The 18,037-nt window shown below is 42.0% G+C and overlaps 1 protein-coding gene across 1 annotated transcript; it reads right to left on the bottom strand.

Annotated features, from left to right (window-relative positions):
• Positions 1–1,101: 1,101 nt before the first annotated feature.
• sugt1 (SGT1 homolog, MIS12 kinetochore complex assembly cochaperone) lies at positions 1,102–17,783 on the bottom strand. The gene is made up of 13 exons (XM_030780152.1): positions 17,708–17,783; positions 17,550–17,598; positions 16,711–16,801; positions 16,336–16,405; positions 13,567–13,637; positions 13,097–13,150; positions 11,008–11,036; positions 10,323–10,345; positions 10,015–10,111; positions 8,179–8,286; positions 2,866–2,956; positions 2,137–2,309; positions 1,102–1,319 (listed from the first exon to the last, which is right to left on the bottom strand). Exons 1-13 carry the CDS (start codon positions 17,719–17,721, stop codon positions 1,218–1,220), a joined length of 972 nt encoding a protein of 323 aa, XP_030636012.1. The 5' UTR covers positions 17,722–17,783; the 3' UTR covers positions 1,102–1,217.
• Between the last annotated feature and the right edge of the window lie 254 nt (positions 17,784–18,037).

The following is an 18,037-nucleotide window of genomic DNA, read 5'->3' as shown; positions in this document are numbered from 1 at the left end:
TGGAATAACAAGACTAACATTGAAATCATTCTAAAAATAACGAGCATCTACAATTTTTTTCTCTTAGGAAAGTTTCATGCTAAGTTACTGAAGTTCTATGAGAATTTCTTGTTGTATATGAATTACCTCTTCCAGTACATCAACTGGAAGCAATTTCTGACACTTGAAACACTCATCATTTTTATGTATCATACTTCGCAGCATTCAGAATAGCAGTTCATACGGAAATTCTTAAAAGTTTCTCTTAACACTCAAAATTGTGAGAAATTGAACACTGTCAGTGACAGATCAGCATTATCAAATCTGTATGTTTTTTTAAATGCAAGGTTAAATGGATTGACAGCAGTACCTATTCAAAACATGGTTGCTGGTTGCCTTATTCCATGGTTGCTGTGGCGCCACCAACTGACCAATCAGGATCCTTATAGTGTGTGTATCAATAGGATGCTACTCTTGTTGAGTGGGAGTGAGTAAAAAAACATGAGGTATAACATGGTGCCTAAGTAGCTTTGGTGCTTAGCTCCATACGTATGGATCATGTAAAGTAACCTTTCAATAGCTATATGCGTCTATCGCTGTCACATCCTTTCATAACGTTACACTTCCATATTAGAGCACCTTCTGGTTATTCAAAGCTAAGAAGAAAAAGTGTAGTCATAAAACAATTTGTGGGGAAATGCATTTATCATAAAAATAGAGGTAAAAAGCGCAGTTTTGAGAGTGAGAAAATTTTATTTACAATGTGTTTTAATCATATTCAGGAAACCATGTTCCCCTCAAGCACGTCATGAAAATGACCAAAATGCAGCATGAGGCACAAGTGTTTTCTGATGTAAAGACCAAAAAATGTGTTCCAGATTTTTTTAGACCAACGTACAATAAAAGACACATACTGAAGACTGTTTTTCTTTCTTTCTTTCTTTCTTTTTTAAAAAAGAACTATTTCAGCGTTCAGTTTCTGCTCTTACATAGATGCTCCAAAAAAAAAAAAAGAGAGAAAAACCCTAATTCTGAAGCTATGTCCACTACCAAAGACTGTTGCAACATGCCAAGAAAATGGGTTGCTGGGGGGGGGGGGGGAGAGAAGAAGAAAAAAAAAAAACAGTTCTGATGGTGATTTTAAAACATTAAGTGGAGAAGGCAGTGAAGGAGGGGGGCGGGGGGGAGATCTGCTGGGTAAGAAGGTGTTGGTATGTCAACATCCTCCGGGTTGTTCTTCAGTATTTCTTCCACTCCACATCATCTGGTGGACTCATTTCCACTTTCCTTTTGCCTACGTCCGTCCAGTTGGTGCTTAGAACTGTGCCCCCGGACTCCATCTGTAGAAAAATCAGAAAAATCAACTGGGATAAATGACAAGAGACGCACGTATGAAAACCTTTGATAAATTCAAAGTGTTTCCCTGGTAGGAGACTGGAGAATTAATTAACTGGTGTGTTTTGTTAAAGGCAGCTGTTCTGTAAGTTGATTGGTTGAAAATGTGACAGATCTGAACCGAGTGCCAGCGAAGTGACACTTTTGGAAATCCAGACACATACATTCTTTATGAATAAAGAAGAGTGATAGAATTGGACCAGGCCATAAATTAATTTTCATCCCACCGCCCTCCCCGCCCCCCATACCAGGAATTTGCCAGCCACAGAGACTCTCCGAATATGCTTGTCATATTCTACTTAATGTTCATGAAATCTTAATAATTTGGTCTGGAGGGTAATGTTCTAGCCTGTCAGTCCAAATTTAACACAAGTGAATCCTATTAAATTGTGGGCAAAAGACATGATAACACGTTGGCACATCAAACAATAAAAGAAGAGAGATTGTCACGGGAGGGTGAAGTCACAAAGTTCAAATTCGTGTCAAATTAACCGAATCAAATGTCAGATCTCTGGTACATACAAAGGGTTACAACCGACAACGAAGCCCGACCTTATCTTATACTTAAAAGAGCAATACACAGTTTAAAACGGGAAGGACCCGCCGCCCTTTCGATAAGTAATGAGAGAGAGAGAGAGGCAGTTACTTTAAAAAAACGGAGGAACTTTCCACAAGACTCCTACTCCTTTCAGAATGACAGGCTAGAACATTACCTTCAAATAACTTCCAAATTACTGCAAATACGCGGAGACAGGGACTTACGAAGGACTTGTTCATGGCCCGTTTGACCTCGTCCGAGCCGTCCGAGTAAATCTGCTGGAAAAGCTTGTTGAGTGCGGCGTCTCCTTCCAGCTTCTCGTTCTTCTCTTCTTCCTTAATGTCGCCCACTAACTTGTCCCAATTACGGGTGTAGTGGGAGGATGATGGGTACTCGTCTGAGAAAAAAAAATGGTGTGAATCAGAAGGGGGAAGGAACAAAAAAAAAAAAATAAAGAACAGTCCCCAGATTGGAGGGATGGCGTAATGGCATTCTTGATCTGTGAAATTGTGTTATTGGCAAAGATAAGAGTGAAAATCACAGCCTCATTTAAAGCTGTCATGGGTGGTTGTGCCAGAAGGCATTGTTGTTGTTGTTGCTGTTGTTTGTGTTTCTGACTTAAGCAAGCATAACCATCCTACTGTACATAATGTGTGGGAGATCTTCAAAACCAATAATGTTATGAGAGCGATTTTTTTTTTTTTTAGTGAATACAAAAGAAAAAAAAAAAATAAAAGACTGCTGCACACAGAGCCAAGTAAAAAGAAAACAAGCAAAACAAACAAACAAACAAACAAATAAACAAACCAAAAAACACCAAGCCCTCAGACAGGCAGAAATCATAAAAGATGATCATAAAAGCTTTTTTTTAAGATTACTACGCAACCAAGGCGTGCCAAAAGCCTGCTGGGATACAGAGATGTAGGGTAGGGGAAAAAAAATTCAATACTAACTGGGAGTGAAGTGTTTTACAGTGGATGGTGCGCCCTCTCCTTCCAGCTTCTCCCATCGGATAGCTTCCGTCTTCTTCATTTTAATCTCTACCTGAAGCGGAGGAAAGGAAAGGGAAAGAAAGAGGACAGAGAGGAAGAGGGGAAAGAAATAAGAGACGGTGAACTCTCCTGACAAGACACATGCCTCAGAGAAGCGGCGGGACACGCGAGAGCCCTCGCTGTCACGCCTGAGCTGGCTGCAGTGTCGCTCCTGTGGTGTGTGTGTGTGCGAATGCGTGCGTGCAGGTTTAAGAGTGTGTGTGTGTGTGTGTGTATGTGTGCGTGCGTGTGTGCGTGAAAGAGAAAAGTGGAAACGGCGAGGAAAGCTTTCGGTTGTCGATGCAATTAGTGAGCGTTTTTGCATGGCTTCCTAATATGGAATGTTTCATTCATGAGGGTTAGTGAGAGCTGAAATGCTGATGGTTGAGAATTTGGTACAGGGACCACTACGGCTGCTGGACTGGATCTTGGGGGGAGGGGGGGGGGTGCTTCAGAATAAAAGGGGGTTGTGTTTGACTTAAGTCCTTTAAGCCCCTACACCTTCACTGTACATTCTGATAGTGCCCCTCTTACAGCACAAATAATCTTTCAGTCAATAATGTCCTTATCAGTCAACGTCCATTAAGTATGGAATAGGCCCTGAAAAAGTTAAAGAGTTAAAAATCAGTGATACAGAAGTGGATGAATCATGCATGGGGAGTTAACAGTGATTTAAGAGGAGGAATTCAGGTTGTACATTAGAGGACATAACAGGAGTGTCTCAGTGAGTGTGAGAGAAAAAGGAGACCGAGGAATTGAGACCGACACCTAGCGTGATGACGGGATAGATACTGAGGAGAAGTGAAGGCGAGAGGGAGGAGATACACGCTTCTCGCAGCTCGAGCTTTTTTTTCCTTTTTTTTTTTTCCTTTTTTGGGGTTTCTTCGGTGTTTACAGCAGTTATCATCGCATGGCAGTGATAGCTTGTCGAGTCGTACCCCCCCCCCCCCCCCCACCCCTTCTGTAGGGCCATACAACATTAATCTTCCTCCCACATCTGCTGAGCTGTGGTGTAAGGGGACCTGACAGGCACGACACGACTGCACACAATCCCGACGGGCATCTGCATTGCTGCCCAACGCTACCATTAGGACCCCAGGGCTGGCAGAAAAGGGGAAAAATAAATAAATAAATAAACAAACAAACAAACTAGCTTGTGCCATGTCGCTGAAAAAAAAGAAAAAGAAAATCTCTTGGCTGTGACCGTCACAGTCGTTAAATGATGAGGGTTTACCACAGCCTCTCATGTATCACACACGTTCCAAAACCAACACCCCCCCCCCCCCCCCCCCCCCCCCCCCCCCCCCGCCGCCACCAAACAACCCAATCAAAAATACAACCCTTGCTAAAACGGTCGGCCGGTGGATTACAAGTCGTCGTGTTTAGGAGAAGAACTAAATAAATAAATAAACCTGCGGATGGTGACAAGCGTGGAAATTAAAAAGGGATGCTGTTGCTTATTTCGTTGAACGGGGCGTGGGGGGGGAACTGGCTTGCTTTCTCGGGTCTCAGCATTTCAAGAGTTCGCTCCCCCCCCCCCATAACACCATCACACACATACACACCCCCCCCACCCCCGTGCCCCACTCCCCACTTCCCACCCCCCCACCTCCCCACCCCTAACCCATCCAATACGACAGCTGGTAATTGGTTTCCCCGTCATCTCTCTATCCCGACGGGCACGCCAACCGAGGTCAGCCTCTGCTCTCTGAGAGCGGAGTGAGAGATGTGTCATTTTTTGAGGAGGTTAAGTAGGTCACGCAGGGCAAGTTCTGTCAAGTTTCTGGTAAAGATAGCGCCAGTGCGTTAAAAGCTTCATGCTTAGAGTGATGGATTTGTTTACCCCCCCTTCCCCCCTCCCGGCTGCCCCCCCTCCCCCAATCACGACTACTTCTGAGAAAGCCCTGGGAAATGAGATGCAAGCACACTTGTGCGAGACACATAGTGAAGACTCCCACAAAAAAAAAAAAAAAAAAAGAAAAAAAAAAAGCAAGCATTAACAAGATTAAGTGAAGAAATCCAACTTTTGACATACTAATTCACCTCCTACCTGGGGAAGGCTGCTGCAGGGCTATATGCTTTGAGAGAATGAAAAATCCTTTTATTTTCCATCTCTAACTTTAGTGTTGACATTTCATTTGAAACCATGTTTGAGAGAGAGGGAAAAAAAAAACAGCCAAAATTCTCTGAGAAAAAAAAAAAAAAGAGAGCGAGAGAGAAGTCTGGGTTTGAGCTGTAGTGAACATAGCTTTCGCTTGGCTTGTGGGCAACTTGCAAACGAGAGACAACACAACATTCACTCCGGAGTGGGCCCTAAAACCTGGAGAACTCCACAGTCTTCGTACCTGGTCGGCTTGCTGGTAGTACACGCTCTCACGGAATGTAAGAGAATAAAGAAAAAAAAATGGATGGAATCTCATTGAACTACCTTTTTTCCCCCCCGAAAATGTTTGCTTCTTTGTTTTGGGTTTTTTTTTTTTCCCTACCTCAGTGTTTCTGTGTTATCTCTCCCTCCCTGCGACACAGCGGGGAGTAGGAAGCAAACTCAAATTGAACAGAGCATTAAGATAAAACGCGTTTTAAACTTATGAAGAGTGCCGTAGTCTTGCCTGGGTTTTTTTTTTTTTTTTTTTTTGCTTCCACGACACAGCAGCTCCAGAGCCAAAAAGGACTACGATATTCTTAAAAAAAAATTCTCTCTAAAAGACATTTGTGAATCCACAAAGAACTTCAAACCTATCTCTTTTTTGCACATTTCTAATATATGTTGTGGAGCACAATGGATAAATCAACTACTCTGGGGCAAGTCATTTAAAAAAAAAAAAAAAAAAAAAACCTAAAGTACAAAATTTTATTAAATTCTATTAAAATTATAAACCATAAAAATCTTTTATTACATGCAAAGTTATCCCTAAATGATCTATTCTGCTCTTAATCTAGCAGCATGGGAATCCACTAACAGACTTATGAATTCAAATGATCCAAATGTAGACCTGTTTTATAAAAACGACTGTGCACTCATTCAGGTGAATGTATGGCAAACGGCTTACAGTGTAAAGCAGACACATATAAAGGGAAAATCTGATCGGGGGGGGGGGGGGGGGGGGGGGGGGGGGGGCACTGCTGGCCATGGTGTTATGTGTGTATAAGGTGTGAGCGTATTTGTATCTAAAGCCGGCTGGTCCAGGGGAGCCCGGTGGACCCGGGAACAAGTGGGGCTTTGTGTGGGACTCAGTCCAGCAATTTTGTGAGAGGAAGAGAGGGAAAGAGAAGCTGGTTGAACTGCTCTGCCACCCCCCCCCCCCTCCCCCTTCCCCTCACATTTAAACGGAGCCCTTGTGAAGCTCCCCTGCTCAGTTGCTCGTGGTATGCAGTTTCCACTGTTGCCATGGCAAAAGAGCGTTCTCTTTATGAATCTGGACAAGCCCAGTAGGATAACATTTTTTGTTTGTGTGTGTGTGTGTGTGTGTGTGTGTGTGTCCAGTAAAAATAAATCTCCTCACGAAAAAAATCCACAGTTTTCAGCCTGCTGAAACTGCACTGGCGAATTGCTAAATTGCTTTGTTCTGAGAGGAGAGTCAGCCAAACAGGCAGACACAGGCTAACTGCCTGCCCTTATGTGTCTGTCTCCCCTGACAACTGTGTGATTGTCACACTCTACATCGAAGCCTGATGATCTGCAGCTGGATAAGAAAGGATCCTGTACTTATACATCACCTACAATAAAACACCTATTGTGCTAAAACCACATTCTAGTTCCCGCTGACAAAACTGAAGCTTAGGTGTCTCTCTCTCTCTCTCTCTCTCTCTCTCTCTCTCTCTCTTTCTCTCTCTTTCTCTCTTCTCTCTCTCTCCTCGCTGATGTGGCACAGTGTCCCACTGTGGTTACGGTTGGCTTGTTGGGTGTCATCACATGTGTCTCGGGTACCTGCAGGCTCGTGGAAACAGCACGAGATCATTCACTAGCTCCTCTACCAAACACGAAAAGCCTTTTAAAGGCTCCTGTTTATTAAAATGATCCATTTGTTCCCTCCGCGCTGCTTGATTTTCTCAGGTAATTTAAAAACCTGTTGGTTACACAAAGCTGCAACATCACAGAAGTTCTTCCCTCTTTTTTTTTCCCCTCTTTTTTTGATTATTTTTGTAATGCCCCTGACCAACTATCTCCTCCTACCTCTTAGCAATGTTCCTGATTAGTGTACTCTACAGCTGAGTGGTAGAGTCATTCAGCTCATTAAGGCTTAGACTTCACAGCACTGGAATGCCCCCCTCCCCCTCACTTTCTACCCCCCACCCCCTCGTTAACGACATATGAACTCAACCCAAGCCGACCTGCCCAACTGTGAAGCAATTAAAATGTTCAAAAGCAACTCGTTAACATTAGAGCAGCCAGCCTCTAATGGTCTATAAGTGCGCATTAGTGTGCATTCAAGTCCATTTTCTACTTCTCTCTGTTGTGTTTGCTTTCATTTATCACTGCTGTGTGTGTGTGTGTTTTTTTAAAAGTATGTTCAGATGGGTCATGTGTAAATGCCTTTCAAGAAAGGTTAAAACGAGTCTATACGATTTTGCGGGTCATTTTAGACATTTCCCATTTCCGCTGTGACATACAGTTACATATAGAACTTCACTGGCCAAACAGGGGCATCTAAGGTTAGAGAGGAAACAGTCCCTAAGTTCTGAAGACAAATAATGGAATGAAATATATCAAACCTATAAACTGCTGGTACTTAGACGGATTAGAAGAGTCTGGTTTTTGGAGGGTTGATTGGTCTGCAGGTTTTAAGGAAAGCTACTCCTAAAAAAGCCCTTAATTAGAGGAAGGCACAGAGACCCTGAGAAACTGTGAAGTCGGCCAGCAGGGTTCAGCCAGAGTTGGATCCAAAAGTTCTGTTTCCCTACCCAAGCACCAACAGAGCCGCTTGGCCAGTGACCCCGAACATTAAAAATGTACGAGACAAGAGTCACTCCGCAACCAATTAATACATCACTCAATACACGAGGGACTAAAATGTGACAGAAAGAAAAAAAAAACCTTTGTGGGCTAACACACCTGCCCTTTAAAAAAAAAAAAAAAAAAAGACAAGCTGCCCTTTCCTCCAGTTAATATCCTCTGATCTGCTGTCATTTATTCAAAAGCGTCAAGTATCTCTTCCAGTGGTCAGAAATTGTAGTAGAGCGGGAGACAGGAAAAGGCTTTGATTTCACAGGAAGAAAAAACGTGTTCAGACTAACCTTGGTGGAGAGGATCTTGAAAGTGCTCTGTTGCGGCACCACAGGATGTAGAAGGTGGAGTTTCAGACAGTAGTCCTGCCCTGACAGAAGCTTCACCTCTGCTGTCAACTACAGTACAAAAAAAAAAGAAAGAAAGAAAGGGGGAAATAAAAGAAAAAAAAGAAAAAAAGAAAACAGAACAGTCAACCTTCATGTATTTCAACATCTGACTCCGAAAAGCACAGCTCTCATACTTCAAACTCTCTATAGAAGCTGTATAAACGCCAAAGACCATTCATTCTTACAGCACCGAGACTCACAGGGGCTGTGGGACTTTTTCACATTACAGCACATTCAATCAAACCAGACGACATGCCATTCAAACACACCTGCCGACAGAAACCGTCACAATTTAGGAGGTTTTTTTTTTTTTTTCATTTCAGCCTAGCTGCGGCTCCTGATGAACTTTAAATGCGTAAATATGTACACTGAGATGTGAAAGTGCCGGAGGTTGATCCTGAGGTAGACCAGAGGTGAGTGCTCTCGGCTGTGTTTAAGGCCCCTAAGGTTAAAACTGCAGGAGGGAAAGCCCCTTTAGCGCAAACAGAGAGCCTCAGAGAGCCTCCTGCGGGGTCTAGCTTTGGGTCTGCTCCCCCTGCACTCTGCGTCTCCTCATTACGTCTCCTCTGTTCTTCAATCTTTCCTTCTTTCTGCAGCTACTGTGTCGCGGAGGAGAACGTGTATAACCACCGGGGAGGGGGGAGGGGGGGAGTGGGGAGTGGGAGGCGGGGGTGGGGGGGTGTCGCTAGGGACCCGGCGAAGCCCCTTCATTACTGCTGCTGGGAGGACCCCGATGGGAGAGCCGAAAAACAGCCCGCGGGCAGATTCCCCAGATAAGACCGTATCCATATTTTATCTCATCTCCATCTCATTTGCGACCAAATTATTACACAAAACTCCAGAAATCTTTTCTGTAATTAATTTATAGTGCACATCAAACAACAGCCTATACTTTGATTTTTTTTTCTCTTTTTTCTTTCTTTTTTTTTTTTTTTGGGAGGGAGGAAGCAGGGAGGGGTATCTGTTACTTTCATAATTGTTCAGAATGTTTTTTTTCCCTCTTTCTTTAATCCAGACTTTCTCTTTTTTCTCTCTCTCTCATCGTGGACACGTGTAGAGGCACACCGTTGCGGCGTGGGGTGTTAGCGGCTGTCACAGAACGCAAAACGCCTGCCTGACTCTCCAGCGATCGTTTCCGTGGAAAAAAAATCCCCGTTCCTGCCACCTGGCCGCTTAATTAATTAAACAATGTTTAATTAAAAAATCCCAGACTGGGGAAATCTCCGTCTTCATCTAGATAAGTGCGATCGGGGAGAGCTATACATAGATAAGTCCTATACATAGACAATATTGGAGTCCCTTATGGCACGAGAAAATGAGGTTATTAGCATACAATTAGAGCAGAAAGGAGATGGAAACGCAGAGAGTCATGGCCAATACGGATGAGCCTGTTATCTGTTAAGCCTCTGAGCCCAAAATGAGAAAGAGACAAGTTCACATGCCATTACTTTAATGAGAGACACAACACTCTCTGCTCATCATCTTGATGAATCTTTGTCAAAGTGACCCCTGTTTCACACTCATCATTTACAAACTGTCACTGGCAATTCTGTCCATGGGGACTTTCTACAACGTTTATTTATTAACAAAAAAAAAAAAAAAAAGCCAGGACCTCTTATAGTCCCTCACAGCTGATGGCATCAGGAGAAAACAGAGGATACAGTGACCGACACTCCACGTGGAGCGCCAGCATTATCTCAGAACAAAGACCGCTTAGTAAAAATGGCTCTGTGTTACCTCTTGCTCTTCAAAGTTGACCGTGATATCCTCCTTCTTGACATTTTTAAGCATGATGGTGACAATGACTTGCGATTCTGTCTGGTACCAGTCATGCCTGCGGAGAACGGAGAGGGATTCTGCATTAGCACCACTGTGGTGCCTACTGTTGTTATGGCGACAGGGGACGGAGGTGTCATTTATCAAAGCTATCCACTCCGACCCAAGGGATACTACAACTACATCTAAATCCAATACTTAATTCACCGTTTCTCACTGTGTATCACGTCACACTGTAATGTACGACTTGACTATATCGGGGAACTTACTTGACATGTGGAGTCGTGGTTTGCTGCAGAGTTCAGCCAAGTTCAGTATTTGTTGATTTCGGGAAGAAAATCAAGGTGAAAAAGGATGAAACACACCCACAGACACGCACAAACAAACAAACAAACAAACAAAAGAGTGAGAATCTGCCAAGAAAAAAAAACAAGAAAAACAGAGCTCTTCGACTTTTACACCTCTTACTAGTCTCTTTCTTGTTAAGAAGTTAATAAGATGAGCAACAGTGACCCCTTGTGGGCGTATTTATAAGTTAATCAATTAAATAAATATTTGTAAATAAATAAATAAAATTTAAAAAACAAAAAAAACAAAAAAAAAAGAGGAGGAAGAAGACAAGCTGGCAGCAAAGCTTAAGGCTTCCTCAGAGTGTGGTTTAACCCGGGGCCCCGAGGAGCCGTGGCAGAGCGTGTTTTAATTCATTTCACACCCAAATCAAATGAAGAAGCAAGCAGCGCAACGTGATCCGCCGACACGAACGCCGAGCAACAACGAACCGGTGGCTGAATATCGTTCTGAATATCTCGCACTGACATAGGTTACGACGACCACGCGCGTGTTTGCCACCGTCTCATGACAGTTTTCTCTGAGTGGTAAAACCTATAGTGTGCCTTTTCATAGCAATTAAAGACCAGCCGGAGCATCAAAGAGAGATGGGTAGAATGTACTTACCGGATTTGAGGTTCCGTTTTGGACTTGTGCTGAGTAAGGGATTGGAAGAAGAGAGAGTGAAAAAAAAAAAAAACATGGATTAGACCGTGATTTTGACTACCTTAAGCTAACGTCTGCCTCTCCTTAATCCACGGTTTTAGGTTGGCTCTGTGATTGCAGTTCCATTAATGCCATTCATAAAACCACTCTCAGATTCACAAAGTCAGTCATAACAGCTTTGTCAGCCTCTGTGCCCGAACATAAAATATTATGAAAAACAACCCGAAAAACCCCCCCAAAAAAACGGTCAATGCTCCGTGGACTCTTAAATCATCACAGGGCCGGAAGCCAGTGTTAACTGTTCATCTTTATGATTGGTTTAGTTCACTGATGACAAACGAACTGTAAAAAAAAAAACGTATAAAGGTTTTATGATCTTCTAATACCCTCAGGTTAAGTCTTTAACAAAGAAGGTTGAGCTGTTCTTACAGCACTAATGACACAATTATACAGGCATATGTCAAAAGATGAGTTCCATTATTAAAGAGTGGGGTATAAAAAGAAAAAAAAAAAACCCTTCTCCCCCACGGCTCTCCACCTACACGAGGAGTCGAGAGCTGTTTACCATTCTGCCTGCGTCTCCTCCAGCGTAAATATGAGCCTATGAGGTCCTCCTTTTCTCTCTGTATTAAGCCGTTATGTCTCATAAATTATGGAATATTTTTTTTTTTTTTTTTATAAACAGTGCGAGACACAGCTTTCCCTGCATCCAACAGCACATTAACAGTATCTCAAATGAGGTCGCCTTTCAAAAGAAAGAGAGAGGGAGAGAGAGAGAGAGAGAGAGAGAGAGAGAGAGAGAGAGAGAGAGAGAGAAAGAGAGTGAGAGGGAAGAGGAAAGAAAAAAAACACTCTCTATATGCATATCCAGTTTTGATCAATGCAGAAAAGTCACAGAAGCAGTTTAGGAGAGAAGAAAAAGCTCGTAAAGAAGAGACTGATGGTAAATAACGTCACTTTTAACATGAAAGAGATATGAGACTTTGACAATAACCGCAGTGGCAGTTAAAAAATGAAAAAGAGGAGGAGGAGGAGGAGGGGGACCTCAATCAACTCCAGCATTTAACTTCAGGAAGGCTTCGCCCAAAAAAAAAAAAAAGATCTCGTGCTTAATAAAAATGGCAGTCGTTTGCTGCTTTGCCTCTTTAATGCCGCTTTTAATGAGATTTTTCTGTGTCTTCAAAAGCTCGAACGAAGAAGGGGGGAAGAAAAAAAAAAAAAAAGACGGGATCCGTTTGGATGACTGATGAAGGCAAAGTGCTTGTCTCTCTTGCAACACTGAGCAGAGTTCGTTCTACACAGTGCTTAATTTTTAAAAAGCGTCTTAACGGCTTTATGGCGACGCTCTTTATTAAAAAAATAACACCCCCTCGAGCTCCCAGCGTGGGTCATGACACAGTGCTAACAACTGATAATGGCTGGAGCATAAACATTTTGCTTGTGCCAGTGGCAAATACAACAGTGTTGATATGCATCAGTGCATAACCAGTTGTCTCCTGCCCGGAGGACTTCCTCTCAATGTGCTATGTCGGCCTAAGAATAATTGGTCTACTATTTGTTATCTCGTTAAAGGAAGACCATGTATATCCATTAATATCACTCTTGATATTACTGGAGAACAGATGTTATCACAATACTTAATAAGAGCTGGTATTAGCTACGACGCTTTTTTGCTGATTAAGGAGATTTTTCAATTTAAGTTTCTTATCAATCAAAGTGGTGCTGACAGGGTGAGGAGGTGACTCCTGTTTATACTGCTGAAATGGGGAATTTTTAATGAAAGGCGATGATCTGTAATGGAGAAATGGAAATCTCTACCGCTCTCTGACTAAATGGAGATCCAGCTTAGCTTCATCACCGATACAGTCAACAGAGCTGGCCTGTATACAGCTCCATTAGCCAATTTAAGATCCTTAAACAACTGATGAAAGCTCTATACACACGCAAGAAAACAGCTGAGATTGGACATACCTCTGTCTACTTTGGTTCGTATAGAAAATCTATACTTCTCACTACTTTGGCCGTTTGCCTGTAAGATAATGAAACTTACTCTCCATCTTCTCCTCACAACGCTTGATCCAAGTCTGAAACGCTGCGTTGGAACCTGTGAAACACGTGCGCAGAACAATCAAAGGTTCCGAAAGGGTATTTTTATACGTCCACGTCGAAACAACATTCAAAACACGCTGTTCTGATCATTCGACTCATTCTTTTCAATTGTTATTTATTCAAATTCACGCCCTCAAACGTATCCTGAGGCATTTTTATTGCATGCTGTAAATTCATTTATTCAAAATCTGAATGCTTGTGCTTGGTATGCCAATCAGTGTATAATCAGTGGTTTATTCTTTAGCTGTTAACACTAATCACAGAGTTTTTCCACCTCAGTGTAGTGAGTTCATGATGTAATTCCTTGAGAAATATAAGCGAGTTTCGGCAAATATAAAAACTAATACATTACTATCTGTGCATTTGTTCCCAGACTATAGCAACACTTCAGACTTTTTGGTGATGACTTACCTTCAAGTGCCTGTCCAGTTTTAAAGGCCTCCTGTGCAGATGTGAAGTTATTCAGATGATACTCGGCAATTCTATGGGCAGAAAAAGATAAACATGGAGGCAATATTAGTTCCGACTGAATGGATGAATTCCTCAACACTGAATACATCCAGTATCTAAGCAGCAGGGTTAAAATGTTGACAGATTAGGGCCTCAGAAAGTAATTGCAGAAGCTGTATCGCAAACTACCTTTTTTTTCCCCCCATTTAATTCAAACGCTCAATATGTACGATATTTTTTTTTTTTTGCTGATCTTGACCAGCAAGTCACTCAACACTAAATCCAGAACCCCCAATTAGTTCTTGAAAAGTACAAAATACGACTGAATAACCCAAACTGTTTAGCAGACGTCTGACTCTTACTGCTTGGCACATGTTGGTTCAGGCCACAGCACTGAGCCTATGTTTCAACCTGTCGTATGGAGTCATATGGATCTCTCAGACTAAGACTGAGGAATCTTTTTTACAAAAAATAATAATAGTAATACACTCAGCAAGGACAGAGACACACTGCAGAGAAAGTTTACACGCAAGCATTTCAGAAACGTGAACATTTTCTCATAATAACAGCACTGATGGATTTGTTTTGGTGGCTATACGCTGGCAAGAGATGGAGCCTAAACTCATTTCACACTGTGATGAACACAGTTGACACACAAGCTAACTGTGACCCCCCTGGACACGACAGGGCCTTTTCTACGAGATGGGCCTTTTCTTATCCACTGTAGTGCTCCTGAGATATCGCAAAAAAAAAAAAATCACAACGAACAACCAATAACTGAGTGTATCTCTCCTTACGCGTTAATCAGTCACACACGTTGATCATTAGACTCTTTGTTGTATAAAATACATGATGTCTCATATTTCTATCATTATCCAGACGGGAATTTTGGTCGCCTTCTTCGCAATCGCAATATCCAACAATCACATTAGACGATGACTCACTTGAAATATTTCAAATCTGTTTCATTTAATATTGTATTTTTATGCTAATTTGAACTGATGTATTTTCAGTAACCTTAAACATATTGGAGAGCCATATGAGATGCTGCTGAGAGACACAGGTTCCTGACCCATGTCTAAAAATTTGGAGTGGGGAAAAAAAAAGAGAAAACACCATATGATCACACTCTCAAAGTCCCCTAACTCAACTTATCAACGTATTCTTAAAATCTGGCTTTAAACTCACCATAAACAATGACAAAAATACAGGCTATTCTTGTGTTGCTACACTCAAACTCCAGCAATTACTGTAAGATGGGCTACTGCATAATTGTCTCCCAATCCACATGTTCTGGATTGATCCACAAAGCATTTACTGTAAACAAACAAACAGGAAAAACAACAGAAAAAACTGAATGTTTGTGTATCTAAATCCCATAAGCAATTGCTTCAGCATCCAGGTCAATTTATAGCACAGTTCTTGGGTTTTGATGGACTGGTGACCTGTCCAGGGTGTTTCCCTGCCTCTCGCCCTGTGAGGGCTGGGATAGGCTCCAGCACCCCCCGCAACCCTAATTAGGATAGGCGGCTTAGATAATGAGTGAGTGAGTGAGTGAGTTCTTGTTTTTTTTTCTTATTTATTTAGGCAATTTGATCTCCTTTCACCTGATTCAGTATAGCTAGGGGTGTAATGTGCTCCACCAGCTGATGTGAAGCTGCCTTTTCATGTCTAACTCAGAGAATATATGAACGCCGTACTTATCTGGCAGTGTGCATATGCTTTACGTAAGCAGCTGATTTCCATAGCTTCAATGACAATGTTGACATAAGTTGTACTGGAATATATCAATCCACATAAACACATAAAGTAGATCTAATCTCTAGGTTCTCAGCAAGAACTTCTTTTTTTTTTTATATTGAAGTAGCCATGCACTGATCTGAAAATGGTCAGAACAGTTGGTCATCACTTTGCACTCTTGAAGAAGAACCTTAAAGTAAAACATAGGGATGCGTAGTTTTATTTCATATACGGTCACGTAGAGAAGCCGGAAAATGAATGATATATAAGTTTAGTTTTCTTACACTCATTTTCTAAAGGGGGAAAACTTTAAATCAAAGCTAAACAACATTAGTTTGCTTTCATTTTTGCTTTTCTTTCATCATTTTTTTGAAGAGCCTTGTTTCTGTGTTTTGAGTGCTCCACCCCTAAACCTATTTCTCCCATAAGCCCTATAATTTTTCATTGTGTGAATCAGCGTAACGCGATGTTTTACAAGAACACATGTATTGCAATAAACAAGAACAGATTCCGTGTTCAGTTGTCCTCTGAGCCAAATCAGATTACCAGCCGAACCGTCGGCAGAAACCCAGGGCATAAGCTGAACCGTTACACTTCTAGTATTAGCCAACTCCCCTGTGTTTCTTTTCTCTGCATGCACAAGTCAGGGAGGGCGTAGACTACCACATATCTCCCCCCATAATGAATGCAGATGTTCATGCTAGGCTACTAGACACACTAGTCTGCTAACCCAACCAAGCAATGAGAGCCACTACTGCAGCAACAGGGAGACAATCCCCTGCCAACTTCCACCAGCAAACACTGCTAAGAGTGCATTTGTACAGCCAGGTCGGAAACTACTACTACCAGGAATGGAACCCGGGTGTCAGTGGTGGGTTACTGTCTCTTCTGCTGTGCCACCCAGTTGCATCAGCTCTTGAGTATTCTTGAGGGTAGAAACTGATAGTCATTCTGATTGTAAAGGGTGATTTGAAGGGACTGTATACCCACCCTGTTCTCAAAAAGGCAAGGGCAAGATTAGGCTGGAGTTGCTGGGCTTTCTTAGAATCGTCTACAGCTCCTGTGGGATTAAGAATGCACTGATTAAATAAACAAAACATACAGTGAATGTGATTGGCTGGCTGACTGACTCAGGGAACTGGGAAGTAAGTCAGAGCTGGGAAGTTCCCTGAGAGAAAAATTAGAGCTATATCCCAGAAGGCATACACAGTGTTGACAATTTCACAGAGTTACTGACATACCAGGCGCTACAAATTCACCTTAAGCTACATTAACACAGAGAGTGCATATATGAGTCCAGACAAACGCACACATACGCTCTCAGTGTTAATTTAACACAGATATATTTGCTGTGTGTGTACTTACTGCTGTAATCTTGGAGTAAGATGTAGGCGTAAGCCCGCTGACAGAGCCACTCAGCGTTCTCAGACTCCTCTCCCAAAGCTGCATTCAGCTCCTGTGGCAGACATATGTAAAACATATGTGTCATGAGTCGATAACACACCATTAACATCCAGTGTTACTGGTACCTATATTGCATTTATTACTTAATATTATATTTAGCTGTTCATATTTTACTAACTTTTTACATTTACATTGTACATTGATAATAGAGTATACATTCAGAAACTGTGCCTCTACAGAGTGCAAAGCGAAACTGTGAATGTGGCCAAACCGGTGACAGAGCTGTACATTAACGTCAATTCACTCACCACCTCACACATTCACAAATTCCAAATTACCACATTGTGCAACGAGACTGTGGATGTTGTGCCTTTGAACACCTGCCGGTCAAAGTTACTACCAGATATTTTTGTAAAATTTCAAAAAATACCAAGTTAGTGTTAAGAAGAATGGAGCTATGTAAAAATGTGGCCACCTAGTAGCAGCGTTTGTGACATATCAGTGCCTTTGGAGACCAACTGGGTTACTTGAGCAAATATAATTGCTCCTAACCTGCCAAGATCGTTGCTTAGTAATGCATCTCTGGCTTGTGTGGAAAAACTAGCTTAAGCATAATAGACAGACGCCGTAAACTTGTCTTGATCACTTAGCCCGCAGTTCCCATTTTAATTCCATGTAGCTGGTTAACAATTGCACATTCTGAACACTTACTTGCTAAGAGTCATAATACAGTCAGTGACACTTGTAAGTTTTTTTTGTTTTTGTTTTTTTTTTAACAATAGCTAGACCTGCTACGTTACCTCAAGCGCTCTCTTTGGGTCCTCGTCTATGAAACTGTCAGTGAAACTCCTGCAATGTGATCAAATTTAATTTAAAATTTTAAAAAAGCACATGACAGCACGTATGAAATAAATTTATAGATTCTTTATATCCGATAAATAACCTAGAGACCACCTACCGTTTGCTTGCCATGGATTCGTGTGCTTTACTTTCACACTAAACGTCTAGAAAGTTCTAGATGAAATTGAAAGCTGATGGTCCTTTTTAGCAGACTAGCTAGCGTTCTAGCCAATCTGTAAACATGAGGGCTGTTCACAGGAAACGTATTCGGAGAGAGACATAAAGCGACTTGAATTTACTGCCATCTAATGACACGGAGGGACATCGTAGAAAAGCTACCTAAACATCACAAGGAAAAACTGAGGACTCGGGCTTTAGCGACCTTAGTCCCAGAGAGAAAATGATACGGGTTTTTTTTCTCTCCTGCTCATCACAGCTATTTGTTCTG

Source organism: Chanos chanos, chromosome 7, assembly GCF_902362185.1.
Source record: "Chanos chanos chromosome 7, fChaCha1.1, whole genome shotgun sequence".
NCBI classification, from domain to species: Eukaryota; Metazoa; Chordata; class Actinopteri; order Gonorynchiformes; family Chanidae; genus Chanos; species Chanos chanos.
This window is presented reverse-complemented; position numbering and strand designations above follow the sequence as displayed.